Genomic DNA, 19,322 nt, shown 5'->3' on the forward strand with positions numbered 1-19,322 from the left:
TAGTGTGAATCTTAAATACAAAAGAAGCCTTGTATTTCAGGGGTGGCTGGGTGGCTCAGTCAGTTAAGCCTCTGCCTTCGGCTGAGGTCATGGTCCCCGGATCCTGAGAGCAAGTCCCGTGTCAGGCTCCCTGCTCCACAGAAAGCCTGCTTTTCTCTCTCCCTCTGCCTCCACTCCCCCTGCTTGTGCTCTGTCAAATGAATCCATAAAGTCTTTTAAAAAGAAAAAAAAAGCCTTATATTTCAAAATACCATAACTAAGGTAAAATTTATGTAGCTCCTAGAAAAATCATGAGATTATTTGTGGCTGCAACTAATTTTATTTCCTCTTCAGATGTTTAAAATGGCAATAAATGCAGAAGAAGGGAAAATACACTGAGCTATTTTACTAGGAACAAAAGACTTATCAATAAATTATCAGTAAGTATATATTACAGCATATGATTATTTCAAAAGCTCCTTGTAGGGATCCCTGGGTGGTGCAGCGGTTTGGCGCCTGCCTTTGGCCCAGGGCGCGATACTCGAGACCCGGGATCAAATCCCACATCGGGCTCCTGGTGCATGGAGCCTGCTTCTCCCTCTGCCTATGTCTCTGCCTCTCTCTCTCTGTGACTATCATAAATAAATAAAAAAAATTTAAAAAAAAAGCTCCTTGTAATGAAATCAGATACTACTTGGAGCAAATTGTTACTCATCTCAAAAGTAGGAGACTAACATCTGAAGTAAGATCTTAAAACGGGCTACACTTTTCCTCCTGTTCATCAGTGGAAGTGTGAAACTAACCCCTCTATGAATATAGAGGTGGTGAAGGAATTGCCAAAAACTAAAACATATGTTGTTAGTAGCAAGAGTTTTGTGCTTATGGAAAGCTCATAAATTCCATACTATTTTCCAAAATAATAAAAACTTCTACTTCAGATAAGGGCATTATGAATGTCACTATTTGACACCTGCAGACAAATGCATTTAAATTAATGAATGGACTACAAACTTCACTCCTCCCTATATAGGCCCGTATGTGTATGTATGTACGTATGTATATATGTATATATATACACACACACTCACCCACAAATATATATGTATTCTTTTAAAATCCTCTGTACTTTCCATAATGTACAGGGTTGGTTTTTTAGAAATATACACATGCATGGAGAAAAATAATAATTCCAAAAAATAAAATATACATACGTACAAATACATACACACGTACTTCAAAATAACTAAAGAAAATACCTCAGAATTCATTTTAGTATGAGACATTTCTGTCTCATTTCGTTTGCAAAGGTGATTGTTTAGAATTCCATCTTGGGTGGGATGGGGGCAAGGTGAGGGAGGAGTAGGGATCCTCAAGCACCTGGCCCCACCAACTTACCTTGATAACTTTCAAATCATCCTGAACACCTACGAATTCGACCTGAGATTGATTGATTGATGATTGATTTTTATTTATTTTTTTACTGGAGCTCGATTAGCCAACATATAGTATAACACCCAGTGCTCATCCCGTCAAGTGCCCCCCCTCCCCCGGCAAGTGCCCGACCTGAGATTTTTTTTTAAAGATTTATTTATTTATTTATGATAGAGAGAGAAAGAGAGAGAGAGAGGCAGAGACACAGGAGGAGGGAGAAGCAGGCTCCATGCTGGGAGCCCCACGTGGGACTCGATCCCGGGACTCAGCCCTGGTCAGCCCTGGGTCAAAGGCAGGCGCCAAACCGCTGAACCACCCAGGGATCCCCCCGAACTGAGATTTAAAGAGAGAACAGTCAGAACGCTACAGAGAGAAGGGTTTTCGCTCCTAACAAGGTAGGGAGGCGGAGAAAAATAAGAATCAAGTGGGGAGGGGCACCGGAGGAGCCGGGCTGAGGCCTGCAGCGGGGAAAGCCTCCCAGGCGGGAAAGCGCAGCCCCGGAGAAGCGGACAAGTGGGAGCTTTAAAATCCGCCCCGGATTCCTCCGGGATGGAAAGGCGCTCAGCTGGGAACTCCGCCAGGACGTGGGGGGTGGGGACCTCCAGTCTCCGGGGTCACTGACAGAGGAAGTGCGCAGGGTCGAGCGCCCCCCACACCGGCCCAGCTCCGTAAAGGGCTGGAGCGCGCTGCGCGGGGCCTCGGGGAGAAGCCGGTGTGTTGGGAGGGGCTCCAGGAGCCAGACTCCAGCAGCGCAGGCCCCGGACCCCAGGGGACACAGCCGGGATCCTGCTCCCCCCGGGACAGGCCGAGGCGGGGAGGGCCCAGGACAGCGAGGACACTCCTGCCCCTCCTGCCCCGGGAGCATCCAGGCCCCTGTGGACTGGGAGATGGCGGGAGTCACTGTAGGGGGCGCCCTCCAAGGGCCAGGGAGACCTGGCCGCCGCCGGTGTGGTTGTCCCTCCTGGTGTCACCCGGTGCCTGGGAGAGGCGTGGCCGCCAGGGGACACGGGCCTCACGGGAGGTCAGGTCGGCTCCCCGTGACCCTGCACCCAGCAGGGGGCGGGACATCTCCCCAAAGTACACACACCTGAGAATCGGCACAGCCCGCCCCTCCCCCAGAAGACCAGCTGGAAGGACAGGGGAAGAGCAAGTTCCCCACCCAGCAGCGCTGGAAAGCTCCAGGGGAAGTCGAGGGATCTACAGTATATAGAACTAGAGGGTACCCCTCTTCCCCGCCCACCCCCATGTTCCAGTACAACTCATTTTTATATCAGACTGTAAGTTTCCAATTTTCTTTCTCTTTTCCCACCTTAACTACAATATTTTGCCACCTCTTCATTTTCAGGTTTCTTCCTTTTTGACTCATATTTTTACAATTACACGTCTTAGATAGATTTTCCACTTCTAGATTCCCTTCAACATACTCAACTTAATTTTGGGAGCTAGACGAGATATGTTTTGTGTGTGTGTGTATGCTTTTTTGTTTTCTCTACCTCATTTTGTTCTACAATGGCACAATACTTTCTAAAACAGGACGAGCATGCACCCAGAACCAAGTGGTATACCGTGCTGGTTCATTCTGTGAGACTATATTCTCTCTTCATTCCCATTCTGCCCCCCTTTTTATCTCATTTATGTTTTGGGGAACAATGTTGGGTCTCTCTACAAGTATTTCTGGTTTATAGAAATTTGGGACTCAGTATCTTCTAACATACAGAACTTAATACACCCAGGACCAAGAGGATCACCCCCTAGGACCCCTCAGGTAGACTACATTCTCCCTCCACTACAACTTCATCACCACCACCATGTCCCAGTCCCCCCCAACATTTTATTTTTCTACTTCTTTTTTTCTTTTTCCCCTCTTTACCTTTGCTTTTTTTTTTCTCTTTTTTTCTTCCTTGGCATTCTTGGCCTTTTATTTTCTACTACTTTGTTTTAAAATTTGTTTTTCACTTTAGTGGTCATTTTGTGTTATTTTGTTCTTCTCTTCGTTTTCAATTTCATGTCAGGAACCTTGTCAGAATCATCGAAGGATAAGAAACCTTGGGTGGCTCAGTGGTTTAGTGCCTGCCTTCAGCTCAAGGCATGATCCTGGAGTCCCAGGATCAAGTGCCACATCAGGCTCCCTGCATGGAGCCTGCTTCTCCCTCTGCTTGTGTCTCTGCCCCTCTCTCTGTGTCTCTCATGAATACATAAATGAAATGTTTAAAAACAATCATCTAAGGTGAAATTGACTTAGATTGTGGTTGATATTCTTGACTCAGCCCATTCATACAGCCACTCTGCAGTGAGCAAAATGACTAGAAGGAAGATCTCACCACAAAAGAATCAGAAACAGTACTCTCTTCCACAGACTTATAGAATTTGAATTACAATTCGATGTCAGAAAGCCAATTCAAAAGCACAATTATAAAGCTAGTGGTGGCTCTGTAAAAAAGCAGAGAGTATTAAAGAAACTTCATGACTGCAGAATTTTGATCTTAGTCCAAAATTAAAAATTAATTAAATGAGATGCAATCCAAACTGAAGGTCCTAACAATGAGGGTTAATGAGTTAGAGGAAAGAGTGAGTGCCACAGAAGACAAGTTGATGGCAAAGAGGAAAGCTTAAGAGAAAACAGAAAAACAATTAAAAGACCATGAGGAAAGGTTAAGGGAAATAATCGAGAGCCTCAGAAGGAAAAAATATACGCATAATTGGGGTTCCACAGGAGGGCCAGAGGGCCAGAAAGGATATTTGAACAAATCATACCTGTGAACTTCCCTAATTTTGGGGAGGGGAAAAGGCATTCAGGTCCAGGAGATAGAGAGGTCCCCCACCAAGGGGAAGGGAAAAAAAGCAGAACTCGACATTTAATGGTGAAACAAGCAAATTCCAAAGAAAAAGAAAGTCCTTAAAACAGCAAGAAACAAGAGATTTCTAACTTATATGGGGAGAAATATTAGATTAACAGCAGACCTCTCCGCAGAGATCTGGCAGGCCAGAAACAGCTGGCAGGAAATATTCAGGGTTCTACATGACAAGAACATGCAGCCAAGAATACTCTATCCAGTGAGCCTTTGGTTCAGAATAGGATAAAGAGCTTCTAAGATAGGCAGAAGCTGAAAGAATATGTGACCACCAAACCAGCTCTGCAAGTAATATTAATGGGGACCCTGTAAAAGAAAGAGGAAGCCCAAAGAAATAATCCACAAAAGCAAGGACTGAATAGACATTACAATGACAGTAAATTAACATCTTTCAATAGGTACTCTGAATGTGAATGGGCTAAATGATCCCATCAAAAAACGCAGGGTTTCAGACTGGATAAAAAAATCAAGACCCATCTATTTGCTGTCTACAAGAGACTCATTTTAGATATAAGGACACCTACAGCATGAAAATAAAAGGTTGGAGAACCATTTACCATTCACATGGTCTTCAAAAGAAAGCAGGGGTAGCCATCCTTAGATAAATTAAAGTTTATCACAAAGACTGCAGTTAAGAGATGAAGAGGGACACTATATCATACTTGAAGGGTCTATCCAACAAGAAGATCTAACAATCATGAATATTTATGCTTCTAATGTGGGAGCTTCCAAGTCTATCAATGAATTAATAACCAAAGTAGGGGCATACTTAGATAATAATACACTAGTAGTAGGAGACTTAAACACAGCAAGTTCTGCAAATGACAGATCTTCTAAGCACAACATCTCCAAAGAAACAAGAGCTTTAAACGATACACTGCACCACATGGATTTCACAGATATTTACAGAACTTTACATCCAAAAGCAACTGAATACACAGTCTTCTCATGGAACTTTCTCAGAATAGGCCACCCGATACCAAAACATTGGGACTGTCCCCTGCATATTTTCAGACCACAATGCTTTGAAACTAGAACTCAATCACAAGAAGAAATCTGGAAAAAACTCAAACACATGGAGGAGAAAGACCATCCTGCTGAAAGATGAATGGGTCAACCAGAAAATTAGAGAAGAAATTAAAAGATTCATGGAAACTAATGAAAATGAAGATACAACCATTCAAAATCCTTGGGATACAGCCAAAGCAATCCTAAGCGGGAAATGCATTGCAATACAAGCATCCCTCAAAAGATTGGAAAAAAACCTCAAAGACACAAGCTAACCTTGCACCTAAAGGAATTGGAGAAAGAACAGTAAATAAAACCTACACCAAGCAGAACAGAGAGAGTGAAGATTTGAGCAGAACTCAATGAAATAGAGACCAGAAAAACTGTGGAACAGATCAACAAAACCAGGAGTTGGTTCTTTGAAAGGAAGAATAAGATACGTAAACCATTAGCCAGCCTTTTAAAAAACAAAGGAGAAAAGACTCTAATTAATAAAATCACGAATGAAAAAGGAGATCACCACCAATACCAAGGAAAACCTAACCAAACAAATAAAGGATTTATACCCTAACAACTACAGAACACTTCTGAAAGAAATCCAGGAAGACACAAAGAGATGGAAAAATATTCCATGCTCATGGATTGGAAGAATTAAAATTGTCAAAATGTCTATGCTAACCCAGGGCGATTTACATTCAATGCTTTCCTATCCACATACCATGGACTTTCTTCACTTTCTTCAGAAAGCTGGAATAAATAATCTTAAGATTTGTGTGGAATCAGAAAAAACCCCGAACAGCTAGGGGAATATTGAAAAAGAAAACCAGAGCTGGGGACATCACAATGCCGGATTTCAAGTTGTCTTACAAAGCTTTGATCATCAAGACAGTGTGGTACTGGCACAAAACCAGACAAATAGATCAATAGAACAGAAGAGAGAATCCAGAAATGGGCCCTCGACTCCATGGTCAAGTTATATTTGACAAAGCAGGAAAGACTATCCACTGGAAAAAGGACACTCTCTTCAATAAATGGTGCTGGGAAAACTGGACAGCCACATGCAGAAGAATGAGACTAGACCACTCTCTTGCACCACATGCAAAGATAAACTCAAAATGGATGAAAGATCTAAACGTGAGACAGGAATCCATCAGAATCCTAGAGGAGAACACAGGCAACAGCCTTTGTGAACTCGGCCACTGCAACTTCTTGCAAGATAGATCTATGAAGGCAAAGGGAAACAATAGCAAAAATAAACCATTGGGACCTCATCAAGATAAAAATCTTCTGCACAGCAAAAGAAACAGTCAACAAAACTAAAAGATAACCTACAGAATGGGAGAAGTTATTTGCAAATGACCTATCAGGTAAAGGGCTAGTATCCAAGATCTATAAAGAACTTAGTAAACTCAACAGCAAAGAAACAATCCAATCATGAAATGGGCAAAAGACATGAGCAGAAATTTCACCAAAAAAGACATACAAATGGCCAACGAGCACATGAGAAAACACTCCACATCACTTGCCATCAGGGAAATACAAATCAAAACCAGAATGAGATACCACATCACACCAGTGAGAATGGGGAAAATTAACAAGACAGGAAACAACAAATGTTGCAGAGGAGGTGGAGAAAGGGGAACCCTCTTGTACTGTTGGTGGGAATGTGAACTGGTACAGCCACTCTGGAAAACTGTGTGGAGGTTCCTCAAAGAGTTAAAAATAGAGCTACCCTATGACCCAGCAATAGCACCACTCGGGATTTACCCCAAAGATAGAGATGCAGTGAAAAACCGCGACACCTGCACCCCAATGTTTATAGCAGCATTTTCCAGAATAGCCAGATGGTGGATGCAGCCTGAGTATCCATCAAATGATGAATGGATATAGAAGATGTGGTCTATATATAAAATGGAATATTACTCAGTCCCTAGAAATGACAAATAACCAGCATTTGCTTCAATGTGCATGGAACTTCAATGTGCATGGAACAAACTAGGGGTGGTGGAAGGGGAGGAGGGCAGGGGGTAGGGGTGAATGGGTGATGGGCACTGAGGGGGGCACTTGACGGGATGAGCACTGGGTGTTATTCTGTATGTTGGTAAATTGAACACCAATAAAAAATAAATTTATTATAAAAAACAAGAAGTAAAGAAGAGCAATATAGTAAAGAAGTTGAAATGAAACAACTTCAACTTAATCTTAGAAGACGAAACTTGGAATTGAAGGGTGTAAAAAATAATTTGAATCAGGTAAATTTTTGGCAGTAATTGTATATTTCCATCAATATTATTTATAGTATCCCTTTGATATAATACATATTATTAGGCTTCAAATAGATTAAACATTTCATTTTAACCTAATAGCAACCATGATCTTTGTAGCTACAATTACTACCTTATTGGAATTCTTGGCCTCTCACATATGCCCTATGTATATATTTTGAATGAAGGGACGGAAGGTAAAATGAGATAAATGTTATATTGATTTATTGATTTATGGAATTGTATTTATTTTTACACAGAGCATGGGCTGGGGGGAAAGGAGTAGAGGGAGAGGGAGGGAAATGAATCTCCAGCAGACTCTGGTTCTGAGTCTCATGATCTGAGTCTCCAGCCTCACCTGGTTCGGAGTCTCGTGATCGTGAGATCATGACCTGAGCCATAAAAAGAGTTGGACACTTAACCCACTGAGCCCCCAGGTGTCCCAGTTTTGAATTTTTTAATGTTGAAATATGAGCTAGATTTCCTTGAGATGCTGATGAAGCTAGTTAAATGTTTTACACAGAAATTTTATTTCACAATACTATGTCTACTTGTATTTTTACTCTATGGCACATTTTGCTGTCATTTAATTTAAAATTTGAATTATTCATTGAGGATGAAAAGCCTTGTTATAAAAAAGACCACTCTTGAACATTTTTTTAAAGTTCTCTTAAGCCTTTTGACTTTTTTTTTTAATGATAAGATCCAAAATCCTAATGAAAATGTGTCTCTAGGTTATAGAAGAGCAAAATGATGTTCAGAGGCAGCTTTCGCGAGAACAGAATGCCCAGAGTATTACATGATGGAATACTATTTTTTTTGTGTATTTGTTATTGGAGTTCGATTTGCCAACATACAGCATAACACCCAGTGCTCACCTGTCAAATGCCCCCTCAGTGCCCGTCACCCAGTCTCCCCACCCCCCCTCCCACCTCCCCTTCCACTATCCCTTGTTCATTTCTCAGAGTTAGGAGTCTCTAATGTGTTGTCACCCTCTCTACTTTTTCCCACTGATTTTCTCTCCTTTCCCCTATAATCCTTTTCAGTATTTTTATAGTCCCCATAGAGTGGAACCATATGATGTTTGTCTGTCTATGATTGACTTACTTCACTCAGCTCTTCTTTACTTCTTAATTGCTCCTTTATATTTATATATAAAATTTCAGCACTTCTTCTTTTTTCTTTTTCTTGTTTTAAGGTCAATCTGCAAATGCAGGTGTTCATTTTAAAATTTGTTTTGTTAGCAATAAAACTTTTATTTTATGATCTGGTTCCACATATGCTGGTTCATTATCCAAAGGAAATTTTTCTGTTCTCAATTTTTTTCCCTTTCTAGGGCTCATGTTTTTCAATTTATCACTTCAATATCTTCAAAAAGATATATAGTTTAAAAGAAGCAATGAGAAAGCATTTTGCAACTTAGTAAGTTTTAGTCAGTAATAACTCTGGGAGATGTTGTAAGCAAAGGAATTCTGAAATTATTTAAGAAAGGGTTCAAAATTGTCATTTTTCTCCACAAAGTCATAATTACACTTCAATTAAGACAAATCATTTCATTACTAATTAAAAAGAGAAGTTGCTGTTTATCAACAACTTTATAAATTCACTAGAAATACATTTTTATTTCACAAAACATCACAGGTACCTCTAAAAATGATCTTCAGTGTAAGACAGCATCAGCAGATGTCGTTTACACACCATACACCTGGAGATGACTCTGATCCAGCACTAGACTAGGGAGCCTAAAATCTATTGCCCATGCTTTTTATGTTTCTTATTCTGTAATATTCTCAACCTTGTTGATCATTATGTATTTTATAAATCATTTGAAAACTCCTTTGAAAACATCACAGGATCCATATTAATTAAGTAAAGAATAGAGTAAGATGTGCTTTCAGCATAGACTTTTGAATTAATTTTCTTTATATATGTGAGAAATGTTAAAAAAAACTTAACCATTAATCATTTTTCCATTTTACTTTTTAACCCCTGCATATGTTAAGAATAACCCAATTTTTCTGTCTTGAGAAAAATTGGCCATTTCACACTCTGTTGGGGGGCATATAATATAAAATTTCCTGAGAACAATTTAAAAATATGGATCAGAGACCTCTACTAAATATTTTTATACATTAACACAATACTATATTAAAGTATTTATTCCAATTAACCAAGACTGTAGAAACAGAATTAAATAAAAGACATTCCTTATAGCATTAATTAAACTATAGGAAAATGGAAAACAACCAAAATTCAATTTGTTAAATAATGAGGTTTACATATGATGGACTTCTACATGGTCATTAAAATTATGCTTTAGAATATACATTAAATTATTAGAAGTATTCACTGTTAAAACCTTGCAGTATTATTTCAAAGAATCTCACACTTTACAACTTTTTTTTTTTAAATTGGAGTTCAATTTGCCAACATACAGCATATCACCCAGTGCTCACCCCGTCAAGTGCCCCCCCTTAGTGCCCATCAGCCAGTCACCCCAGCCTCCACTCACCTCCCTTTCCACTACACCTTGTTTGTTTCCCAGAGTTATGTGTCTCTCATGTTCTGTCACCCTCACTGATATTTCCCTCTCATTTTCTCTCCTTTCCCCTTTATTCCCTTTCATTAATTTTTATATTCCCCAAATGAATGAGACCATATAATGTTTGTCCTTCTCCGATGGACTTATTTCACTCAGCATAATACCCTCCAGTTCCACCCACGTGGAAGCAAATGGTGGGCATTTGTCGTTTCTAATGGCTGAGGAATATTCCATTGTATATACATAGACCACTGCTTCTTTACCCATTCGTCTTCTGATACTTCACATTTCTAACGGAGTTTCCTTCCCTATAAAATCCCAGAAGGCAAATTAGCAATTACAAAACTTCTCCTACACATCTGCAGCATAAAAGTAAGTATTTCAAGGGGTTCCTGGCTGGCTCAGTTGACAGAGCATGTGACTCTTGATCTCATAGTTGTGAGTTCAAGCCCCACGCTGAGTGTGGAGTCTATTAAAAAAAAAAAAGTAAATAGTTGAAATATTTCCTTAAAACCAAGATGTCATACCTTAAACTGTAGAGTTCTCGTTCCCATTCCACTTTTTGATGCTCTAACTGAGATTTCATTTTTTTTGTTTCTGATAGCAACTTTTCTAGTCCATTGACCTTATATTCCACTTTTAAAACTTTTATTGTAAGTTGTTCACAGTCTTTTCTTTTTAATTCTATTGATCTTTTGTATTTAAGAATTGCATTCTGGATTGTCAATACGCTAACAGAATCTACATCAGAGGAAAAACAAAAACAGAAATAAAATACAGGAGGCATCAGGGTGGGTCAGGTGGTAAAGCATCCAACTATTGGTTTTGGCTGAGGTCATGATCTCACAGTTGTGGGAATGAACCTGGCACTGGGTGCTGCACTCAGCACAGAGTCTGCTTAAGGTTCTTTACCCCCTCGTTCCCTCCCTCTCTGTTCCTCTCCCCATCTCCTGCTCATGCTCTCTCACAAATTTGTTCTTTTAAAAAGTGAAATAAAACAATATGAGTATTTTTTGCATATAAGGGACCGAGCATGTTCACATTAACTCATTCATACATGAAATAAATATTGAGTAACTTCAATGTAAAGAGATTATACCAGGTGCCTGGGTGGCTCAATCGGTGGGTGTCTGCCTTCGGCTCAGGTCATGATCTTGGTGTCCTGGGATCAAGCCACATGGTGGGCTCCCTGCTTAGTAGGGAGTCTGCTTCTCCCTCTTCCTCTGCCTCTCTCCCTGCTCATGCTCTCTCTCTCAAATAAATGAATAAAATCTTATTATCAATAGAACTTTAAAATCTTTTAAAAAGAAAAGAAAACATGACTGAAACCTTTCTAAACTGAATGAAAACTATAATCCCACAGACCCACAAAGGATCTGGCTAGGAGAGAAGAAATGGAAGTAAACTATTGTAATTTTAAAAAAAGATTTTATTTATTTATTCATGAGAGACATGGAGAGAGAGAGAGGCAGAGACACAGGCAGAGGGAGAAGCAGGTTCCCTGAGATAGCCTGATGTGGGACTTGATACAAGGACCCGGGGATCACACCCTGAGCCAAAGGTAGATGCTCAACCACTAAGCTACTCACGTGTTCCCTATTGGAATTTTCTTAAACTACATATAATGTGGTATAACACTACAAGAAGGTGGACTGTGATGCTTGAGTCATATGCTTTAAACCCTAAAGCAATCACTAAAATAGCAAATCTTAAGCTTTGTTAAGTAATAAACAAAGCCCATACATACACATATGTGTATATTTATATATATGCATAAATTGAACTCGTAAAAATTAGTTTATTAATCTAAAAGAGAGCAGAAAGCAAAGAAAATGGGAACAAAGCAGGTCAAATGGAAAGCAAACAGGATGAGAGATTTATATCAACTGTATCAATAATCAGAGTAAATGAAAATTGTCAAAAAATAAAAGAAAGAAAGAAAATGGTCTAAAAGCCTCGATTAAAAGGCAGACTGTCAGAATGGATAAAAATGTAAGAGACAACCATAGGCTGCCTATAAAAAATTCAATTTATATGTAAAGACACACACACACACACACATACACATAAATAAATAAATAAATAAATAAAATAAATAAATAAATAAATAAATAAATAAATGTAAAGACACAAATTTGTGAAAAGGACAAAAATAAGGATATACCACACTCACATTTGACAAAAGAAGGCTGAGCTTGAGTAGCAATATTAATGCCAGGCAAAATAGATTTCAAAGCAATATATATTCTCGTGATGTATAAGGTCATTTGTTAATGATGAAAGGGTCGACAAATAAGCATAACAAACCTAAATGCTTATGAATCTATTAATAACATCAAAATACATAAGGCAAAAATCAACAGAACTGCAAAGAGAAACAGGCAAATTTACAATTTTAGTCTGAGATTTTAATAGGCAGAAAATCATCAAGGATATAGAAGACTTGACCACCACCATCTTTCTCAAGTATCCATGGAGCATTTACCAAAGAGATTATATTCTGGGTCATAAAATAAACCTTAATAAAGGGAGTTAAGTCAAAAGGATTGGAGTCATGAAAGTGTGTTCTGTGACCACAAAGTGATCAAATTAGAAATGAAGAACAAACCTACCTCTGGAAAATACTCAAATACTTGCAAACTGATTAATAATGCACATCTAAATAACCCCTGGGTCTGGGTACCTAGGTGGCTCAATTGATTAAGTGTCTGCCTTTAGCTCAGGTCATGATCTCCGGGTCCTGGGATTGAGCCCCATATTGGGCTTCCCACTCAGAGGGAAGGACGCTTACCCCTCTGGACCTCCCTTCGCCTATGCGCTCTCTTTCTCTCTCTCTCCTTCTCTTTCAAATACATAAAAATCTTTAAAAAAACCCTTGGAATAAAGAAGTAATGAAAAAAGAAATTACAAAGTATCACATATTGAATGAAAATAAAAACATAATATGTTAAAAATTTCTGGAATCCTCCAAGAATAGCACTCATCTCACCATTTATAGCACTGAGGTATATATTAAAAAGAGAAGGAGGCAGGGCAAGATGGCAGAAAAGTAGGGTCCCGAAGTCACCAGTCCCCACCAACTTACCTAGATAACTTTCAAATCATCCTGAAAACCTATGAATTCAGCCTGATATTTAAAGAGAGAAGAGCTGGAATGCTACAGTCAGAAGAGTTCGCGCTTCTATCAAGGTAGGAAGACGGAAAAACATAAAGAAATAAAAAAGCATCCAAGGGGGAGGAGCCCCCATGAGGAGCCAGGCAAAGGCCACGCAGCTAGTGCCCCCAGGACAGGAAAGCCCAGTCCTGGAGAAGCAGAAACTTTACCAATCTTCCTGGAAGGAAAGGTGCTTGCAGGGAGCTCGGGCAGGATCCCAGAAGGGGTACAGATGCCCTCAGGCTCCCAGGGGCACTAAAAGAGCAACTGCACTCTGGGGGAGATCCCTCCATACACTACGGGCTGAGCTCCCTAAAGGGCTGGACGCCGCGCCCAGTGGGGCCCCGGGAGCAGCTCAGGTGGCGGCCACTGTGCGGCCCCGGGAATGTGATTCCAGCAGTGCAGGCCCCAGAGCCCAGGGCACCGGGGACACAGCCCAGGACCCGGCACTCCCCCCGGGACAGGTAGAGGCCGGGAGGACACAGGGCAGCAAGGACGCTCCTGCTGCCACGTGGCCCCGAGCTGTGCAGATCTACGCCCCCTGCCCCCGGACCACCCAGGCCCCTGCGGACTGGGAGCTGTGGTAGTTACTGCGGGAGCTGACTCAAGAGATGGAGAGCTGGCTGCCGCCACTCTTGTTGTTCCTCCTGCTGTCACCTTGTACCTGGGACTGAACAGGAGCTTCACAGGATAAACAGCTTGCACTGAGCCCTGCACCTGGCAAGGGGCTGGGCAGCTCCCCCAGGTGCACACACCTGAGAATCACCACAGCGGGCCCCTCCCCCCAGAAAACCAGCTGGAAGGACAGGGGAAAAAGCATTGACCAAGCAGCACTGGAAAGTCCCAGGGGAAGTCAAGGGATTTACAGTATATAGAATCAGAGGATACCTCCTCTTGCTTTTTGTTTTCTGTTTGTCCTCCCCCTTGCTCCCCTTTCCTCTCTTTCTCCTTTTTTCCAGTACAACTTCTTTTTGGCCACTCTGCATTGAACAAAATGACTAGAAGGAAAAACTCACCTCAAAAGAAAGAATCAGAAACAGTCCTCTCTCCCACAGAGTTACAAAATCTGGATTACAATTCAATGTCAGAAAGCGAATTCAGAAACACAATTATAAAGCTACTGGTGGCTCTAGAAAAAAGCATAAAGGACTCAAGAGACTTTATGACTGCAGAATTTAGATCTCATCAGGCAGAAATTAAAAATCAATTAAATAAGATGCAATCCAAACTGGAGGTCCTAACAATGAGGGTTAAAGAGGTAGAAGAACCAGTGAGTGACAGAGAAGACAAGTTGATGGCAAGGAAGGAAGCTGAGGAAAAAAAGAGAAAAACAATTAAAGGGTCATGAGGAAAGGTTAAGGGAAACAAATGACAGCCTCAGAAGGAAAAATCTAGTTTAATTTAGGGTTAATAGGGGTTCCAGAGGCCGCCGAAAGAGACAGAGGACCAAAAAGCATATTTGAACAAATCATAGCTGGGAACCTCTCTAACGTGGGAAGGGAAACAGGCAACCAGATCCAGGAGATAGAGAGATCGCCCCCTGAAATCAATAAAAACCACTCAACACCTCGATAGTTAACAGTGAAACTTGCAAATTCCAAATATAAAGAAAAGATCCTTAAAGCAGCAAGAGACAAGAGTGTCCTAACCTTTATGGAGAGAAGTATTAGGATAACAGCAGACCTCTCCACAGAGACCTAGCAGGCCAGAAAGGGCTGGCAGGATATAGTCAGGGTCCTAAATGAGAAGAACCTGCAGCCAAGAATACTTTATCCAGCAAGGCTCTCATTCATGATAAAAGGAGAGAGAAAGAACTTCCAAGACAGGCAGGAACTGAAAGAATATGTGACCACCAAACCAGTTCTGAAAGAAATATAAAGGGAGACTCTGTAAAAGAAAGAGGAAGTCCAAGGAAACAATCCACAAAAACAGGGACTGAATAGGTATCATGATGGCACTAAATTCATAACTTTCAAGAGTAACTCTGAACATGAATGGGCTTAATGACCCCATCAAAAGGTGCAGGGTTTCAGACTGGATAAAAAGAGCAAGACCCATCTATTTGCTGTCTATAAGAGACTCATATTAGACAGAAGGACACCTACAGCCTGAAAATAAAAGGTTGGAGAACCCTTTACCATTCAAATGGTCCTCAAAAGAAACCAGGGATACCTATCCTTATATCATCTAAATTAAAGTTTATCCCAAAGACTGTAGTGGGAGATGAAGAGGGACACTATATCATACTTAAAGGATCTCTCCAACAAGAGGACCTAACAATCATGAGTATTTATGCCCCGAATGTGGGAGCTGCCAAGTATAACAGTCAATTAATAACCAAAATTAAGATATACTTAGCTAATAGTACACTAAAACGGGGAGATTTTAACATGTCGCTTTCTGTAAATGACACATCTTCTAAGCCCAATATCTCCAAAGAAACAAGAGCTTTCAATGATGCACTGCACCAGATGGATTTCACAGATATTTACAGAACTTTACAGACAAATGCAACTGAATACACGTTCTTCTCAAGTGCACAAGGAACTTTATCCAAAATAGACCACATACTGGGTCACAAATCAGGTCTCAACTGATAACAAAAATCTGAGATTGTCCCCAGCATATTTTCAGACCATAATGCTTTGAAACAGGACTAAATCACAAGAAGAATATTAGAAGAAATGGAAACATGTGGAGGTTAACTACCTTCCTGGTAAAAGATGAAAGGGTCAACCAGGAAATTCAGGAAGAATTAAAAAGAGTCATGGAAGCTAATGAGAATGAAGATACGACTGTTCAAAATCTTGGGATACAGCAATAGCACTCCTGAGGGGGAAATATATCGCAATATAAGCATCCCTCAAAAAACTGGAAAGAACCCATATGTAAAAGCTAATCTTGTATCTAAAGTTGCTGGAGAAAGAACAGCAAATAAAACCTACACCCGGCAGAAAAAGACAATTAATAAAGATTTGAGCAGAACTCAATGAAATAGAGAGTCAAAGAACTGTGAAACAGATCAACAAAACCAGGAGTTGGTTCTTTGAAAGAATAAGATACATGAACCATTAGCCAGGCTTATTTTTTAAAATTTTTTTTATTTATTTATGATAGTCACACACACACACACACGTGCACACACACACACACACACACACACACACACACACAGGCAGAGACATAGGCAGAGGGAGAAGCAGGCTCCATGCACCAGGAGCCCGACTTGGGATTCGATCCCGGGTCTCCAGGATCGCGCCCTGGGCCAAAAGCAGGCGCTAAACCGCTGCACCACCAAGGGATCCCCATTAGCCAGCCTTATTAAAAACAAGAGAGAAAAGACTCAAATTAGTCACAAATGAAAATGGAGAGATCACCACCAATACCACGGAAATACAAACCACTTTAAACACTTAGTATGAGCAGCTATACGTGAATAAATTAGGCAATCTAGAAGAAATGGGACTCATTTCTGGAAAACCACAAACTAGCAAAACTGGAACAAGAAGAAATAGAGAGTCCAAAAAGGCCAAACACCAGGGAGGAAATTGAAGATATCATCAAAAACCTCCCAAGACACAAAAGTCCAGGGCCAGATGGCTTCCCAGGGGAATTCTATCAAACATTTGTAGAAGAAACAATACCTAGTCTACTAAAGCTGCTCCAAAAGATAGAAAGAGATGGAGTACTTCCAAACTCATTCTATGAGGCCAGCATCCCCTTAATTCCAAAACCCAAGACCCCACCAAAAAGGAGAGGTAGAGAGAATAAGCCTGATGAACACAGATGCAAAAATGCTCAACAAGATAGTAGCCAATAGGATCCAAAAATACATTAGGAAGATTATTCACCATAACCCAGTAGGATTTATCTCTGGGATGCAAGGCTGGTTCACCACTCGTAAAGCAATCAATGTGATTGATCATATCAAGAAGAGAAAAAACAAGAACCATATGACCCTCTCAATAGAGGCAGAGAACGCATTTGACAAACTACAGCATCCATTCCTGATCAAACCTCTTCAGGGTGTAGGGATAGAGGGAACATTCCTCAGCATCTTAAAAGCCATCTATGAAAAGCCCACAGCAAATATTATTCTCAATGGGGAAGCACTGGGAGCCTTACCCCTAAGATCAGGAACAAGACACGGATGTCCACTCTCACCACTGCTATTCAACAGAGTACTAGAAGTCCTAGCCTCAGCAATCAGAAAACAAAAAGAAATAAAATGCATTCACACTGGCAAAGAAGAAGTCAAACGCTCCCTCTTTGTGGTTGACATGATACTGTACATAGAAAACCCAAAAGACTCCACCCCAAGACTGCTAGAACTCATACAGCAATTCAGCAGTGTGGCAGGATACCAAATCAATGTCCAGAAATCAGGGGCATTTCTATACACTGAGACTGAAGAAAGAGAAATTAAGGGGTCAATCCAATTGACAACTGCACCCAAAACCATGAGATGCCTAGGAATAAACCTAACCAAAGAGGTAAAGGATCTCTACCCTCAAAAGTACAGAACACTTCTGAAGGAAATTGAGGAAGACACAAAGAGATGGAAAAATATGACATGCTCATGGATTGGAAGAATGAATATTGGGAAAATGTCAATGGTACCCAGGGAAATTTATACATTTAATGCAATCCCTATCAAAATACCATGGACTTTCTTCAGAGAGTTGGAACAAATCATCGGAAGAGTTGTATGGAATCAGAAAAGACACCGAATAGCCAGGGGAATATTAAAAAAGAAAACCAGAGCTGGGGGCATCAAAGTGCCAGATTTCAGGGTGTACCACAAAGCTGTGATCATCAAGACAGTGTGGTACTGGCACAAAAACAGACACCTAGGAAAATGAAAAAGAATAGAGAATCCAGAAATGGGCCCTCGACTCTATGGTCAAGTTATATTCGACAAAGCAGGAAAGACTATCCACTGGAAAAAAGACAGTCTCTTCAATAAATGGTGCCGGGAAAACTGGACAGTCACGTGCATAACAATGAAACTAGACCATTCTCTTAAACTATACACAAAGAAAAACTCAAAATGGATGAAAGATCTAAATGTGAGACAGGAATCCATCAGAATCCTAGAGGAGAACACAGGCAACACCCTTTTTGAACTTGGCCACAGCAACTTCTTGCAAGATACATCCATGAAGGCAAGAGAAACCAAAGCAAAAATGAACAGCAAAATAAACAGTCAACAAAACTAAAAGACAGCCTCCAGAATGGAGAAGATATTGGCAAATGACCTATCAGATAAAGGGCTAGTATCCAAGATCTATAAAGAACGTAGTAAATTCAACAGCAAAGAAACAAACAATCCAATCATGAAATGGGCGAAAGACATGAACAGAATTTTCACAGAGGAAGACATAGACATGGCCAACAAGCACATGAGGAAATGCTCCGAATCACTGGCCATCAGGGAAAAAGAAACAACCACCACAATGAGATACCACCTCACACCAGTAAGAATGGGGAAAATTAACAAGGCAGGAAACAACAAATGTTGGAGAGGATGCGGAGAAAAGGGAACCCTCTTACACTGTTGGTGGGAATGTGAACTGGCACAGCCACTCTGGAGAACTGTGTGAAGATTCCTCTAAGACTTAAAAATAGATCTACCCTATGACCCAGCAGTTGCACTGCTGGGGATTTACCCAAAGATCCAGATGCAGTGAAACGCCGGGACACCTGTACCCCAATGTTTATAGCAGCAATGTATAGTAGCCAAACTGTGGAAAGAGCCTTGGTGTCCTTCGAAAGATGAAAGGATAAAGAATATGTGGTCTATGTATACGATGGAATATTACTCAGCCACTAGAAACGACAAATACCCACCATTTACTTCGACATGGATGGAACTGCAGGGTATTATGCTGAGTGAAGTAAGTCAATCGGAGAAGGACAAACATTATATGGTCTTATTCATTTGGGGAATATAAAAAATAGTGAAAGGGAATAAAGTGGAAAGGAGAGAAAATGAGTGAAAATATCAGGGACGGTGACAGAACATGAGAGACTCCTAATTCTCGGAAACAAACACAGCATGGTGGAAAGGGAGGTGGGCGAGGGGTTGGGGT

At 40.7% G+C, this 19,322-nt stretch overlaps 1 protein-coding gene across 1 annotated transcript in view; it reads right to left on the reverse strand.

The window, feature by feature from the left end:
• The window catches only part of LOC144313590 (ankyrin repeat domain-containing protein 26-like), a 77,734-nt gene that overhangs the window by 45,791 nt on the left and 12,621 nt on the right, over window positions 1-19,322 (reverse strand). Inside the window, 2 exon segments of the mRNA XM_077896516.1 lie at window positions 8,642-8,738; window positions 10,604-10,817. Coding sequence (XP_077752642.1) covers window positions 8,642-8,738; window positions 10,604-10,817 — 311 coding nt within the window.

Source organism: Canis aureus, chromosome 5 (assembly GCF_053574225.1).
Source record: "Canis aureus isolate CA01 chromosome 5, VMU_Caureus_v.1.0, whole genome shotgun sequence".
NCBI lineage: Eukaryota > Metazoa > Chordata > Mammalia > Carnivora > Canidae > Canis > Canis aureus.